Source organism: Protopterus annectens, chromosome 8.part1 (assembly GCF_019279795.1).
Source record: "Protopterus annectens isolate FY-2018-M chromosome 8.part1, PAN1.0, whole genome shotgun sequence".
NCBI lineage: Eukaryota > Metazoa > Chordata > Ceratodontiformes > Protopteridae > Protopterus > Protopterus annectens.
The window spans coordinates 471,526,622-471,543,277 of NC_056742.1; the positions used below are offsets into that span (position 1 = coordinate 471,526,622).

General features: G+C 42.7%; 1 protein-coding gene across 1 annotated transcript in view; it reads left to right on the plus strand.

The window, feature by feature from the left end:
- RPGRIP1L (RPGRIP1 like) overlaps positions 1-16,656 on the plus strand; it is a 1,932,928-nt gene that overhangs the window by 1,317,618 nt on the left and 598,654 nt on the right. Inside the window, 1 exon segment of the mRNA XM_044082016.1 lies at positions 13,045-13,220. Within this exon segment, the coding sequence (XP_043937951.1) occupies positions 13,045-13,220 (176 nt within the window).

A 16,656-nucleotide genomic window follows, 5' to 3' on the forward strand; every position in this document is an offset into this window, starting at 1 on the left:
CGAATCGGACCAACTAGGAGTTGACTTCAGGTGTGGAACACCGGTCTCACGTTGGTAATGACTAGGTCTAGGATATTGTTGCCGCTGGTGTGTGTGTGTGTGTGTGTGCATGTTGATCCAGGGCATTGGAGTTTATGAATTCCAGAAAGCGTTGAGCTAAGGAGTTGGTACATGAGTAGATGTTAAATCGTCTATCTCACCTTCGTTCTTGCTGGTTGGGATTGGAGCCGATCCTCGGCTCCGACTCGGCCATCTTCTATAGCTCGAGAGCTGTTTACTGGCTCGAGGCTACCACTTATCCCATGATGCCTAGTGCTAGCTACCCAGATCTCATTTGCCGCTTCAGCTGCGAGGTGTCATTTTTCTGGCTCAGGCTTGTATTGACTTTATTATAGAACTTTTTTCTGTGAAATATTTTTTTTTCTTAGTAGGGTATTCTTAAATTTTAGTTTTATACTCGTTGTGGTAGTTGAGTGTATTTTTTGTAGTCCTCCCTCCCCTCTTAGAACTCGTTTTAATTAGAGAATTCTACCCCTCCCCCTCCTTATCCTTTTCTTGTCAGGTTAGCCGTTTAGGTTAGAGGCTTTCCTTATACCTTCTTGTTAGGCCAGCCGTTTGAGTTAGAGGCTTCCTAAAAAAAAAAACTTTAGTCTGTATTATACTGTACTGTCTTTGTTTTTTCTGTAGACTGTATATTGGTTATTAGCTATTGTTGTCTTATTGGTTTCAGGATGTCTAAAGAATCCAAGGTGCCTGGGTTCAAGAAGTGTGACTCATGCTGTCAGAAAATGTCTCTGACAGATGGGCACACTTCTTGCATCTATTGCTTAGGCGCTGTGCACCTGCAGGACTCTTGTTCTATCTGCCATGCATTTAGTCCAAGAGTTCTGCAGGAGCGTAAGAATAAGCTTATTCTTAGGGGCCTTTTAAAGCTTCAGGATTCACCGGCCAAGACTCAGCCTGTGAAATCCCCAAAATCGTCCAAATTGTCAGCTCCAAGTGTGGAACCGTCTTTGGTTCAGACTATACCTGCTACTTCGGTTCTGGCTGGAACTGATAAGACTGTCTCCCCGTCGGCTCCATCAGAAACTTCGGAGCCGTCATGGAGCCACAAGAGGCTGAGGTCACCCTCTCTGGAATCGATTAATTCGGCTCCTCAGTCTCCCCTGCTTCAGAGTGAGTGCAGTCACAGATCATCTCACTCCTCTCGATCCTCTAGGCTCTCGGATCACGACGTGGCGAGAGTGGTCAGTAGGTTGCTTAAGTCACAGGCACTTGCCAAGATGTCCAGCCCTCCTCAACAGGTGTCAGCTCTGTCCACTTCTATCGATGTTCCTCCTCCGACTCCATTGAACTCGGAGCCGGAGTTCGTTGGGGTTTGAGTAGTGGAACCGTCGGCTCTGATAACTCTTTCTCCTTCAGTTCTGTCGTCGGCTCCAATTCCCTCGATGGTGCCATCCATCCAGGGATCTGGGCGCCGGGGCTCCCTCATCTGCCCTGAGGGGGCGAGTGGCATCGGACCCTTGTCTGACCCCGTTCTCCCCCTCAGAGCTTCGGCGCAGGTGAGCTTGGTTCCTACATCGGCCTCGGAGCCATCTCCCTCAGTCCAGAGAAGGATTCTGATTTCCTTGGAACCGGAGCCTTCTCTGTATTGTGGCAGGGACACCTTCAATGTCATGAGGAGTGTGCTGGCCACTGAGTCACCTCCACTATCGGCCCCATCAGCTCCATACTCTGTAGTGCCTGTGCCAACCTCTGCTCCTCCTCCAGACCCCAAACGGGGGAACCGGCATGCCAGGGCACCCCATTGGGTGTTTCCTCTTCTTCCAAGGCCTCTCCTGACCATTCAGAGGAGCCCCCTCGTAAGAAGAAGTGCAAGAGGAAGCACATTGACTCCCCTGAGTCTGTCACTTCTGATACAGACTTAGATGACTCGGAAAGGTCCTCGGGATCCCCCTCTGAAGATGTTTCCTTTTCCAGACATCCTTGAAATGCTTAAGCAGAGGGGGAAATGGAATCCCCTAGCCCCTACTGAGGATGAGTCTGTATTCCTGGATGCGTTCGGTTCCCGACCTTCCACCTCCTGGGTTTCTCTGCCTTTTGATCCACTTATGTCAGTGGTGGCTCGAAAGGCTTGGTCAGCTCCAGATACAGTGGAACCAACTCCGAGGAGACCTGGTAAATTCATTACAGCACCCCAGGATAAGCAATTCCTTTCGAAAGGTGCTCCTGTTGATGCCATGGTGGTAGCAGCAGCTACGAAAAAGGAGTTAGCGGAAACTTCTTCGTCTGTCCATCCTCCTAACAAGGAGTCTAGGACCATGGACAGATATGGGAAGCGAATGTTTGCTTCAGCGACCTTTTCTATGAGGTCACTGAACTACTTATGCCATTTTACCCGGCTTCAGAGGGATCTCCTTAAAGAGCTCGGAGATACCCTTCAAGATCCATCAGCTGAGGGGGCTCAAGCTAAAGTGGCTTCCCAGCTGGCGACCCTTAATTCTGTAGTCAACTCCTCCATGAGGCTCATTTCCTATGCAGCCAATGGTGCGAGTAGAGCCACAGGTACGGGTCTGGCCCTGAGGAGACACACTTGGATGTGGCTGTGTAATTTTGCGGAACCCTTTAGAGCATCATTCACCAACACCCCCTTTGATGGTTCCTTTCTTTTTGAACCACAGGTGAAAAACACTTTGACTAGGTGTGAGCAAGAAGGCAAGACTCTCTCGGCTGTGGGAGTCCATTTTTCCACTCCTTCCAGACCATACCACAAGGGTCAGAAGAGTGGTAAAATGTGGTTCCGAAAATCCCAGGGAGCCTCGCCTGACACACGTAGCGATTTTTCCTCCAGGGGCAGAAGGGGAAACAACAACAGACACCGCCCTCATGGCAGAGGAGGGTCCGCAGAACCATGGCAACAGAGAATCTTTCTCTGAGAAGCCCTTTCAACATCCCTGAAGGGTTGCCCGAATGCCCGCCTCTGGAGGCAGTCGGGGGAAGACTTTCTCTGTACCCAAAAGCCTGGCAAAATTTAACGCAAGACAAATGGGTACAGTCAATTATATCTGGAGGTTACAAAATTCCCCTTCTCTCAGCCCCCTTTACCTTCAAACAAATCCCTTCCAGATGTTCCACCCAATCTGAGGGACCAAGCAGTCACAGAAGTTTCAAAACTGCTAAAAAAAAAAAAAAAAAAAAAAAAAAAGAGTAATTCAGGAAGTCCCGGCAGACCAACACGGATCTGGAACTTACTCAAGGTTCTTTTTGGTACCAAAAAAGACAGGGGACTGGAGACCGATTCTGGATCTCAGCAGACTAAACAGGTCTCTACAAAGAACAAAGTTTCGGATGGTCACGCTACAGTTCATTCTACCTTTTCTGGGTCAGGACAATTGGATGTGCTCGATAGATCTTCAGGACGCGTACTACCATATCAAGATGGACAGGCGCTCCAGGAGATTTCTTCGCTTCCGGCTGGCAGCCAGTCTTTACCAGTTCAGAGCTCTGCCCTTTGGTCTCACCACAGCCCCCAGGGTGTTCACCAAATGCATGGCAGTGGTCACGGCTCACCTGAGATGTCGAGGATTCTAGGTGTTTCCATATCTAGACGACTGGCTCCTCACTGCTACTACCAGGCATCAACTTCTTCAAGCCAGGGACCACACAATCACAATCTGCTCCCAGTTAGGTATTAAAATAAACTTCAAAAAATCTGCCTTGTTGCCCTGTCAATCTATCACCTACATAGGTGTAGACTTAGACACAAGGAACATGTCCACAAGGTTACCGTCAGAAAGGGTGTCTACAATTCATCATCAAGTACAAATTCTGATACAGAGCAGAAGAATCCAAGTCAGGATCGTCCTTCAAACTCTGGGTTCCATGGCAGCAGCCATTCTTCTAATCCCACTGGCCCGCTTTCACATGAGGATCCTTCAGTGGCTTCTGTTCACACAGTGGTCTTTCCAACAGCTGCCCATGTCTCACACGATCATGATTACAGAAGCATGCAAAAGGCACCTTTCCTGGTGGATGGTCTCCCCACTAGTGACTCAGGGCAGACCCTTCATTCAGCCCCCTCCGGTAGCCACAGTGACCACAGACGCCTCCCTGATAGGGTGGGGGAGGCATTATCAGGGCGGGACAGTCCAAGGCACTTGGCAGCCTCACGAGTACCATCTACATATAAATGTCCTAGAAATGAGAGCTGTGCTCCTAGCGTTGCAAGCCCTTCAGGGGACTCTTCCTTCTGGGACCATTGCAATTCAAACAGATAACATGTCAGTAGTGTGGTACATCAACAAGCAGGGTGGAAGCAGGTCCTACCTCCTGTGAGAAGCACTCAGACTGTGGCAGTGGGATATTTCCTCCCGTTTTCTGATTGCGACACACATCCCTGGGAGGTCCAACGTCATAGCGGACAGGCTCAGCAAAACTATCCTCATGCCTCACGAGTGGTCTCTGAATCAGGAAGTTGCAGATCTTATCTTCCGCAAATGGGGACAACCTTGCTGCAATCTTTTTGCCACCCCCTTCAACAGCAAATGCAGCAACTACTTCTCCCTTCTTCCGCTTCCAGGTCACTCACCCAAAGATGCTCTAATCCATGATTGGCCTCAGGGACTTTTTTTATGCCTTTCCTCCTTTTCCCCTGATTCCAAAACTCATACAGATACAGAAAGCAATATCGGTGGGTTGCAAAATGATCCTCATTGCCCCCTACTGGCTTCGACAGATATGATTCCAGTTCCTGCACCATTACCTTCTCGATCAGCCCTGGACTCTGGATCCGATTCCAGACCTACTGATTCATCAATCAGGTGGGTTGCATCAATCCCTCCAAATACTCCAGCTCACAGCTTCCTTGCTCCACTTCCAACCTTAGCCAGGCTTCCCAGCATTTCCCCGGTTGTATGTGAGATTATTGTCTCCTCTCACAAGTCCACGACTAGAAAAACTTATGATAGTAAATGGAAACGTTTTTCTTGTTGGGCAGAGGCTAGGAACATAGATCCCTTTTCAGCCCCAGTCCACGAAATTCTGGAGATCCTAGCACAACTCTTTCATTCTGGGTCCGCTTCTGCTACAATCCAGGTTCAATTGGCGGCCATTTCTAACTTTCATGTTGGGTTGTCTTAATTCAAACATTATGTCTCATAAGTTCTGTAAAGCTTTTTTAAGAGGGACTACTCTCCTTAGGCCTCCAGTGAGAGATCCCCCTCCTCCTTGGGACCTTAATTTGGTACTAACTTCCTTAACTCTGCCCCCCTTTGAACCAGCAGCATCCTGCTCCATTAAGGTTCTGTCTTGGAAGACACTCTTTCTGGTGGCTATTACTTCAGCCAGACGCGTCTCTGAACTTCAGGCACTATGTGTTCGTCCTCCATACTTGGTTTTTCATAAGGACAGGGTTGCTCTGAGGACTAATCCTTCATTTCTTCCGAAAGTCTGCTCAGAAAAATAATTTAAACCAATCTATAGACCTTCCTGTGTTTTTCCATAACAACACCAACAAGGCAGAGTACAAATTACACCAATTGGACGTTCATAGACAATTGCGTTTTTATCTGCACAAGATTAAGGAAACAAGGAAGTCTGATCAATTATTCCTTTCCTATGCTCTAGGCAAACAAGGTCTCCCAGTTTCCAAGGTGACCTTATCCAGGTGGTTGTCCCACACTATTACCTTCATATATCAATTAAGGAACAAAGAGTTACCTATTAAACTGAAAGGTCATTCTACTAGGGCCTTGACTACCTCTGTAGCCTTCCAATCTAGGTTGCCCATGGATTCTATCTGTGCACCTGCTACGTGGGCAAATCCTCATACCTTTATTTCTCATTACAAGCTACATATAGTCTCCAGGAGCAGAGCTGACTTTGGTTTCACTGTTCTGAAGAGTCTGTTCCAATGAGCCACCCAGGATTGTAGGTGCTAGGGATGCTGTCCCAACCAGCAAGAATGAAGGCGAGATAGACAACTTAACATAAAGAAGTTATGTACCTACAATAACGTTCCATGTTAGTTGTCTTCATCTCACCTTCTTTCTTGTGTCCCACCCTCCATCCCCCTGTCCTATTGGACCGAGAGGAGTTATGGTTTCACTGGATGAGTGTTCTCTGGTTTGTTTCCTCTACTGACTTAGAGAGTATGACAGATATACTCAACCTATTTGTTTGGACAGGTTTATTCTCTGGCTATGTCTGGGGTTAGCTATTTCAAACAAGATCTGGGTAGCTATCGCTAGGCATCATGGGATAAGGGGTAAAGCCAGTAAACAGCTCTCGAGCTATAGAAGATGGCCGAGTCAGAGCCGAGGATCAGGTCCGATCCCAACCATTAAGAAAGAACGCAAGATGAAGACAACTAACATGGAACGTTATGGTAGGTACATAACTACTTTTTACAGGAAAGGTAGGAAACAGGCTTACAGTATTTTTTTTTTTTTTTTTTTTTACAGCAAAGTAGCTAAAACAGCAGTGTTTGGCTTGTTGAGCTTTATAGACATTTGCTTGGAGCAGCCAAGCTTATTTCTCAGTTGCTTGAGCATACTGGGTGAAGTTGCCACGTGGAAGTATTCCTATCTGTTCTCCCAGACTTGAGGTTTTCCATACTTAATTATTAGGCACTTCTTGGGGAAAAAAGTGAGGCAAGCATCAAGCTACTTGTCAATAACTTGTGTGAGATTGAGAATAATAAAATATGAGAGTGTAGGATGTGCATGGGCTCTTGCTTCCCTCCCAGAATTTTTTGTTATTATAGTTGCTCATAAATGTAACAGCTCACATATGTACATTATGAGAATATGTGTGCTTAAGCTGTTACTCATTAGAATTTGTGACCAGGGTCTACTTATGAGGACTCTGATGCAGAAGACTCCATTCCTTCTGCTTCTCCCCCTGAGGATTTTTTTTTTGGGGAAAACTTTACATACCTTAAGGGAACACTTCCACTGGGAAAGTCAGGATTTCTCTGAATCTAAAAAGAGACTTAGGGATTTTCTTCTTCTTCCTCAGCATAGGCCTTTGGCTATACCTCCTGTTCTAGACATTGTTGATGATGTTTTTTCAGAATCAAGTATGACTCCTGATTCTCTGTCTCTGGCTCCTAGTAAGCCAGACAGATACTACAGGGTTCCTGATTCCCACAAATTCCTTTTCAAAAATCCTATTGCTGATCCTGAAACCATTTCTCAGGGTTCCAAGGGCATTAAGGCCTCTACTGCTAAAAATCCTGCCCCTTCTGTTGGAGATTCCTGGACGCTGGATAGATGGGGTAAGAAGGTTTACACTTCCGCAACCTTGGCAATCAGGACTTTAAGCTGTCAATTTCATATGCTTAAATACCAACAGCATATTATGGGACTACTTAAACAGAAAATGATGTTAATTTCTGACTGTGTGGAAAATATAGATTTACAGGATTTATTACATTCAGCTGAACAAGTTGGAAAACATACTTTGCAATGTGGTTTTGATTTTTTGGAGGCCTCTTACAGGGCTGCTGTAACTGGATCTGTGCTAAGAAGGCATGCTTGGCTCAAAGAGCAAACTCTGCCTGATCATGTTAAAGCAACATTGTTGGATGTTCCTTTACAACAGGACCGTCTCTTTGGTAATAAGGCTGAAGAAGTGTTAAAAAGATGGAAGATAAAGCTAAATCTATGTAAACTGGGAAAGATTTCTTACAAGTGCAACCTCCAAGATTTAGTAGGCACTGGCCTACTAAGAGCTGGTCCTTTCCAGTCCCTTCGAGAGCCGCTCAAGTCAAATCCAGACATTCCAAAGGCTCCAGGTTTCAGTCACAAGGAACTTTTAGAACAAAACAATGGGGTGCCTCCACCTCCAAATCTGGAAACAACAAGGCACCTCCCTATGATAAACAGTCTCAATGATTTCCCTCTGCACCGTCTAAGCACTTACCTTTTAGCCACCCCTTTGGGGAGAAAACTGGCACTTCATGCACAAAACTGGCAACTTATTACCCAGGACAAATGGGTTTTAAATATAGTATCCCAGGGATACAGATTTAATTTCCACATGTTGCCAATCCCAAATAGATGGCCAGACCCGCCCCCAAAACCAGTTCTGTCCCTCATGAACACGGGGGCTATTCAACCAGTACCAGAGGAGGAAAAGGGACAAGGTTTCTATTCAAGACCTTTCCTGGTACCCAGAAAAGACAAATCATGGCGTCCAATTCTGGACTTATCCACTCTAAACACATTTCTGGACATTCCAAAATTCTAAATGCTGACTCTTCAACAGTTACTACCTATGCTAGGCAAAGATGCCTGGTTGGTAACACTAGACTTAAAAGAGGCTTACGTGCATATCCCAATCAGGGAATCTTGCAGAAGATACCTCCGCTTCAAAGCAGGCTACTTGCATTACCAGTTCTCTGCACTGCACTTTGGCTTATCTACTGCATCCAGGGCCTTCACAAAGTGCCTGGCTCCAGTAATTGCATTTTGCAGGCAAAGAAATATTCAAATATATTCATACCTGGACGATTGTCTAATTCAGGCAGAAAACAAGGACATTCTTCTAAAGCATCTGGCATTTGTAAAAAGGGTTCTAACTTGTCTAGGGTACACCATAAACGAAAAGAAATCTCAACTGGTACCCTCTCAAAAAATTACATTCCTGGGTGCAAACTTGAATCCAACTGCCCAGATGACTTACCTTATGCCAGAAAAGCAAATTCAATAATTGACTTACTTCAAACAGGTGGCCACAAAAAACCTGCTATCTGCAAGACAAATTCTGCAAGCCTTGGGTTTCATGGCCTCCTGCGTTCTTCTAATTCCATATGCAAGACTGTATATGAGGAAATTTCAGTGGTACTTAAAAAGTTTATGGAGTTAACATTGTCACAGCCTAGAAACAATGATTCCTATCATACCTTGCCTACAACTAGAGTTCCTATGGTGGGCAGAGGCCTGCCACCAAAACAAGGGACTGACATTCACTCCACTCCCTGCCGCCCAAACCCTAACTACAGATGCATTAAACTATGCTTGGGGGGGGCCTCATCTGGCAGGGAAGTGCATTCAAGGCAAATGGAGCCCAAATCAAATGCACCTTCATATCAAACAGAAAGAGATGCTAGCTGTACAGAATGCAGTGACAGCTTTCAAGGACTACCTTCATCCAGGACAATTAATGATAAAGACAGACAGCACCACAGTTATGTGGTAAATAAACAATGGGGGGGGGGTACACATTCCTACCCCCTTTGCAGACTAGCCATGGCATTGTGAAACACGGCCTTGACCTACCAAATATAACCACAAGCTCAATTCCTGCCAGGAAAGCTGAATACTCTGGCAGACAAACTAAGCAGAAATCTTATGGACCCACACGAATGGAAACTAGAACCACAAATTTTCAACATGTTGACATGCAAATTAGGGAGTCCAGACATAGATCTTTTTGTCTCACCCCAGAACTATCAGTTGGACAAATTATGTACAGGAATTCATCACAAAAAAGCTTGAAAAGTGGATGCTATATCATTCAGCTGGAAAAACCTATCAGTCAATGCCTTTCCACCACTGCCCCTGCTCTCCAAAGTTCTACTAAAAGTCAGACAGGACAAACCAAAAATGATTCTGATTGCTCCAGACTGGCCTTGCCAACAATGGTACCCACTCCTGTGCAATGTGTCACACCTTCTTCCGTGGCACCTGCCTCAGACACTATACCTACTGTCTCAGCAAAACTACCAAATTCTGCACACGCAGCTCCAAACTTTGAATCTTGCAGCGTGGCTAATCATCTAATTTCACCCTTGGCATCCCTCAGCAAGCCTGTGATGGATGTCATTTTGGAGGCTAGAAGGCCTAGTACTAGAAAATCTTATGCTGACAAATGGAAAAGATTCTTTGCCTGGAACTAATCACAAGGAATAAGCACAGCAGTGCCTAATACCAATATTCCTCAGATTCTACTATACTTAACTGAGATGCTTCACAAGGGCCTAACTTTTTCTTCCATAAAAATCCATGCCTCTGCCATTTCAGCTCATTACAACACAGAACCTCCCCTCTTCTCTCATCCTCTGCTAAAGCAGTATCTCAGAGGGTGCAAGAACTTAAGACCTCATAGGAGAGCGCCAACCCCTGCATGGGACCTCAATTTTGTTTTGGAAAAACTCACTCTCCCTCCTTTTGAGCCAGCTGCTACTGCAGACCTAAAATTTCTCTCCTGGAAAACAGCTTTCCTTTTAGCAGTCACTTCAGCTAGGAGGATTTCTGAATTACAGGCTCTTATGGCAGTGGAGCCTTTCATTATTTTTCATGTGGACAGGGTGTCTCTCAGGACCTGTCCATCCTTCATGCCTAAGGTGGTATCCAGTGTGGCTCTCAATCAGACCATTCATCTGCCAACTTTCTTTCCCAAGCCACAGAATAAGGGTGAGTGGATTCTACATTCATTGGATGTGCACAGACAACTTAGATTTTACTTAAACAGGACAAAATCTCTAAGAAAATCTGAACAACTATTGGTGGCATTTGCTGCCGGGGCAGAGGGAAAGGCTATTTCAAAGCAGACTATTTCCAAATGGATAAGCTATTTTATTCATTTCTGCTATATGCACCATGGTAAAACTATCCCCAAGGGGATCAGATCTCATTCCACCAGGGCTGCATCTACTTCTGCAGCCCTTCTCAGAGGTGTTCATACCAGAGATATTCTAGAAGTTGCTACCTGGAGCTCAGTTCATACGTTCGCCAAACATTACCATTTACCTCTTTTCTCTAAATCCAGGGCAGGCTTTGCCACTGCTGTCCTGCAGGGCCTTATAGCTTCTCCTAATTCTGTATAATTCCATCCTCACAACCATAGCTTTGGGATTCTACCCAAATGTAATGACTGCAACAGTGAAACACGAAGAACATAGTACAGTTGTGTACACTTACCATAAATGTAGATGTTCGAGTGTATTCACTGTTGCAGTCCTGGTTATTCACCCCTAGCCCCCTGTTTTTTCTCTTACTATACCTCTACTTTCTTTTACTATGCTTAAAAGCCCTTTTGGTGTATTTGCTTTTGTTTGGAGGTGTATTTTTTATGTTTTAAATTTCATATATATATATATATATATATATATATGTGTGTGTCTGTGTGTGTATATATGTATATATATATATATATATATATATATATATATATACATATATATATATATATATATATATATATATATATATATATATATCTATATATATATATATATATATATATATATATATGTATATATATATATATATATATATATATATATATATATATATATATATATATATATATATATATACATATATATATATTATATACACATATATATATATATATATATATATATATATTTTTTTTTTGCTCCCCATTTGGGGGGCACCTGACATCTGGGGCAAGAAAAACTGATGTAATGGCGTCGGCTGCATGTTTTATACCCCTGACGACCTGACGTCATGGAAGAAGGGACAGCAACGAAGCAGGACCCAAGACTTAGTTAATCAGGCCGACTGAGGGCAACCTTCCAGCAGATTACCCAAATTTAATGACTACTACAGTGAATACATTCGAACATCTACATTTATTCTAAGTGTACACAACTGTACTTTCTGTGAAGAGAGCATTTATACTGGATTCATGGTGTCCCTATAATGTAAGATCAACAATGCAGTGTTATAGTGATTTGTACATAGGCAAAATCCATTTTTCACAAATGAGGCCAGTGATTTGTACATAGGCAAAAATGCATTTTTCAAAAATGAGGCCACTGTGGTCAAGGTTTGCCCTTATACTGAAGTTCAGTCACATTGCAGTTGATGATATTAATTGTGATAGTGCTTGAGACATAAATCTGTATGAGGGTGTGATAAGGGTTCAGAAACTAAGTTACTGTGGAATCTGCCTGCACTTCAGCTTTGGCACTGATTTAATTTAAACTGGCTTGAGACCGCCTTTGTAGCATGTAAGAAATCAAAGGGAGCATTGCATTATTTAGTAGCTGGATTTATGAAATTTCATTCAGTGTCTTGTATGTCTTATTTGAAACAAGGGGGTTAAAACTTTCTTTTCTGATGTTTACACAGTATCTGCTTGAATGGTATATCTATATATTTAATTTCATAGTTGCTTTATCTAAACTGCAAGTTACTGGAAAGAGTTTCCTTTGGTATGAGAGTTTGCACACTGTGTTCTTGCATATTAAAATAAAGTAGTTAGGGTTGCCAACTTTTCAAATGCCCAAAGTGGGACATTCTTTGCAGAAGCATGAAATTTAGCAGGGCAAAACATACCCACAACCAGTGCAAAGGACAGATCTTCACTTTTTTGCCAAAGTAAAAGCTTATTCTTGTAGCATTTGAGTTGCTTATGCTATTTCATATAACATTTAGGTGTTTCAGATATTAAATAGTTTTATGCAACTATTGAAGGAAACTTTGTAAATATTTTTTAGTCTAAAATCTCAGGACATTTGCAATTTTTCAGTTTTTTTCGCAGGACACAACTGCCCAAAGATGGACTGTCCCTCGCAAGAGGGACGGGTGGTAACCCTAAAAGTAGTGAATACCATGTCTTGAGTGTTTCCCAAGAACGTGTACAAAGTCCTTATTTACTAACACTTAATTAGCTCTGTGAGTTTGTCATATTCTTTGCAACTTTGCTTTGTCTCTCAGACTTGTAACCTAACCTAGTATGAGTAGCCATCTCTGGTTTACGTAGCTCATTTTATCAGAACTGCCAGCAGGAAGACCATTTGCCCCATAGAGATAACATTATTTTTCCTTACTAGGCTAATGACCACCAGGGCCTTTATAAGCCAACCCAAATATGTTCCTATGTATCATGGCGTTTATTAGCAGGGGTTATGTTAGTTAGGAAGTTTCTAGAGGTTATGTCAAGATAGGAATATACAAACATATGTTTTTGTATTTTAGAGTTGTGCCAATAAACCTGTGTCAAGTAAGTGTTATCTTGTTTGTAATTCAAGGATGAATGTATCTACTAAATGTCTATTATCCTTTTAAGGTTTATTTGAGCTTTATGACACTGAAGGGCACGCTGCTGGTTCAATTGATGTCATAATGAAATGGAGGTTCTCTTACCTACCAGTAAATGAGTCTGCTTTACCAGTGGACCCTGCCGAGTTCTTAAGTAAAGAAGCGCCAGTCAAGTTACCAAGTCAAGATGAAGAGCACCTACAGGTACTTTGCAGTGTTTCTACAGCATGTATTTAGCAGTCCTTCTATCACATCAGCCACTTAAGTCATTAATCGCCATGTTTTAATTTTTATTAATGGAGCATTCCTTCTGTGGCAGAGGGCCTTTTACAGGAGAGTTTCTAACTATAGGTTTATCACTACAGGTACAGAGTAAACAATGTTTACAGAGACAGTCAAACATTTGAAATCTATACAGTATATTAGTGTCCAATATCAGCACACAGAAACATACTGGTTTTGGCTTTTGGCTATTGTAAATGAGTATGACACACAGTGCAGTATATTAATATGTAACAGAATAAACTCATAACTGTGTTACTAGTTTTCAAATTTCTTCCAAACAGTAGAGAGAGAGGGAAAATTGGAATACTAGTTAATTGATGATCCTGTACATGCGTACCTCACTGGGCGGTTCATACAGATGCGGGCATGCCATGGGCGTGTTTACCCTTTTCCTCAATGTAGTATGAACTTGGAGTTGGTATATTTAATTTGCAGGGGGTGTGGGGGGTGCAGGCAGGCTGCTCCCCTGCAAAAATTTAAAAAATAAAATGCATTACGGTCCCGGACTGTTGGGTGGTGGGCGTGATCTAGGTGGCCCTTGCTAATGCACACCCAGTACACATGTATAGGATAACCGGTTAATTAACATTATAACGGTATATGGCAGACTATCCTTGTTTTAGGGATATCACAACAATTACTGTCATTGAGTGTCTGACTGATCAAGTGTTGAAATTTGTCAGGTTGCATTACATCAATTGCTGTCACAGATTAAAGGAGCAGTTCTCTGTACAAAGATCAGAATATTCCCCTTTCTGTGTGACTGCATGAGCTCAGATTTATATATATAAGTGAGGGTATGGGAGCAGTCCTTTTTCTCTGACAGTATGATCTTACAGTTTCTGTAAGTAGCAGGGGGTACTGGGGGTTGTTCCCCTTTTAAAATGGTTATTTACTTATTTGTCCTACAAAAATGCTTATTGGTTGAGTGATTGTGTGTGATTTATAGTCTTCTGTGTTTGGGTAACAAGTCAAGCTGTGGTATTTTTATTTGTTGGTTTGGTACGTCCGTCTTATCTACAGGCTAAACACAATCAGATTGTGATCAAATGGCTGTCTGTCTACAAAACAGACCAGGTCCACTTTAATGGATCTTATGCATTCATTCATTTATTCTCCAAATTCTTCAGTGTCCTTTTTGTGGATGATGGGAGATAGTGTGTCACAGTAATCAGTGGGCATATATCATAAAATCAATACTGGATGGGATGCCAGTCTATTGCAGGATACATACACTTTTGTCAGTTTAGAGGATTGCCATTTCACTTACTGGCATGTCCTTGGGATGTGGCAAAAAAACAGAGCCTTGCTAAAAAACAGCAGGGACACTGGAAGGTTATGCAGACTCTGCACCGAAGGCAGTACAGCGAGGAATCAAACTCAGGTCCAAGTACTTTGAGGTAGCAGTGCTGTTTGTATATCACTGTGCCAGTCAGCATCAGGTCATTATATAAGGAAGTCATCCCATCTCACTCCCAGTTAGAGGCCCAAAAGCGGTAAGTTATGCTGCTCACAGGATTTCAACTGTAGTAGTGGGAGATGAAAAGTGGGTTGGCTATCTCTGTGGGACTTCAGTGAAGACACTTTGCTGTGTAGCAGTGAAAGGGTCTTTGATTTGTTTCAAAAATCCATAAAGAGGGTGCAGCCCACATAGGCATTGCCAGGACATTTCACAACTATGGGACTGACACACACTGAATGCCTTGTCCATTGTTGCTGTATGGGGCTTGAGAGTTGAGAGAGATTATGCTTCCCAGAAATTATGAGCACCTTAGATGGATCATAATCAGAGACAAATCATACTTAGTATCTGCAAGGGTAATATAGGAGTATGTAGAGTGAGATGTTAAAGGTTGTGTTGTCACTTGAGTGCAACATGTGAGATTCTGTGGTGTTCTCTTGTTTGTGAACCAACTACAAAACATTCTGTTGTGTAGCACAGAGTTGAGAACTGATAAAGATGTTGCTATTTAAAAAAGTAGCAGCTCCCTGGAGGAGACCATGCAGAAATAGTGAGTTAGTTAAGTGGTTGGGTGAAAGAGAGATTTTTTTTTTATGCTGAAGAGGATCCCTAGTTTCTTACTAGCTTTTATACCCAAATTATTAATGTGATCATTGTCGATAAGATGTATCTGATGTTGTCATTTTTTATTCTGTCCCCAACTTATGGGTTTGGTTCCAATCCCTCAGTTCCAACTCTGCCATTGCAAAAGCTCGTGGCAACTGGAAAACTCATGAGCTACTCCTTACCCACAATGCACCAACACCAAGTACCTCAGATCTTGTTTGCCACTTCCAGCAAAAGACGTGGTGTTTTGGTCCTCTCTAGCGACTCTTAATTATTGAGATAAGTTAAATTATTTTTCTCTTTAAAAATTTGTTTTCTTCCTTTTTCAGTTTAATTACTGTTTAAACTTACTGTTTTTCCCCTTTTAGTACTCGTGTACTTTTTCCATACTATTATTAGCACTTTCTCTCTTCCTTACACTTTAGAGTGTATTTTTCTCTCTTAATACCATTGTTGGTAGTCTTCCCCTTTTTCTTTAAAAAACAAAACAAAAAAAACATATTTCTATATACTTTTCTCTATTATTTCTATTAAAATACCTTATTCCTTATCAGTATTGCATAGAAACTGTCTGGTTTCAAAATATGTACTAAATGTGGTCACAAAATACCGCTTTCAGATGCACATTCTTTGTGTTTGTTGTTTAGGACCTCATCACCTCCAGAAGGACTGCTCCATTTGTCACTCCTTCAACCCTCTGGTGGAGTGTAAGAATAAATTAATTCTTAAAGAGCTACTTCCTTCTTCTTTTTCAGAAGCCTTATTAGGAGCTTCCCCTGAGAAAAAAAAAATATTTCTCCCAGTACTTCAACAGCTTCTATTAAATCATCTGGGAAATCAAAGAAAAGACTTCTTGTGGATCCGACTGAGTCATTGGATCCAAGAATGAAAATTACAAAATTGTTTGATCTGACTTCACACTCGGATCTAAGACACCTGACTAAGGAGCTATTGGATCCAACTTCACAATCAGATCCAAAGTTTAAGAGGCCTAGGCATTTATCAGATCATACTTCTGTAGATCCGATTCCAAAAACTTCGAATCCCCCGTATCATTCCACACCCCTTCCAAGGACCAGATACTCTCCCTCAATGGACCCTGTTCCATCTAGGGTTCCTTCTCTATTTTTGGAGTGACCTAGGTCTCCTTCACTTATGTCTACTCGCTGTTCCAGGAGCCTTACAGAAGAAGATGTGGAAAGGTTATTGAAATGGATTCTCTCGGAAAAGAGCATGGCAAGTATTCCTTTGGCTGCTACCTGTTTGGGCCAGGAGATCCAACATTCC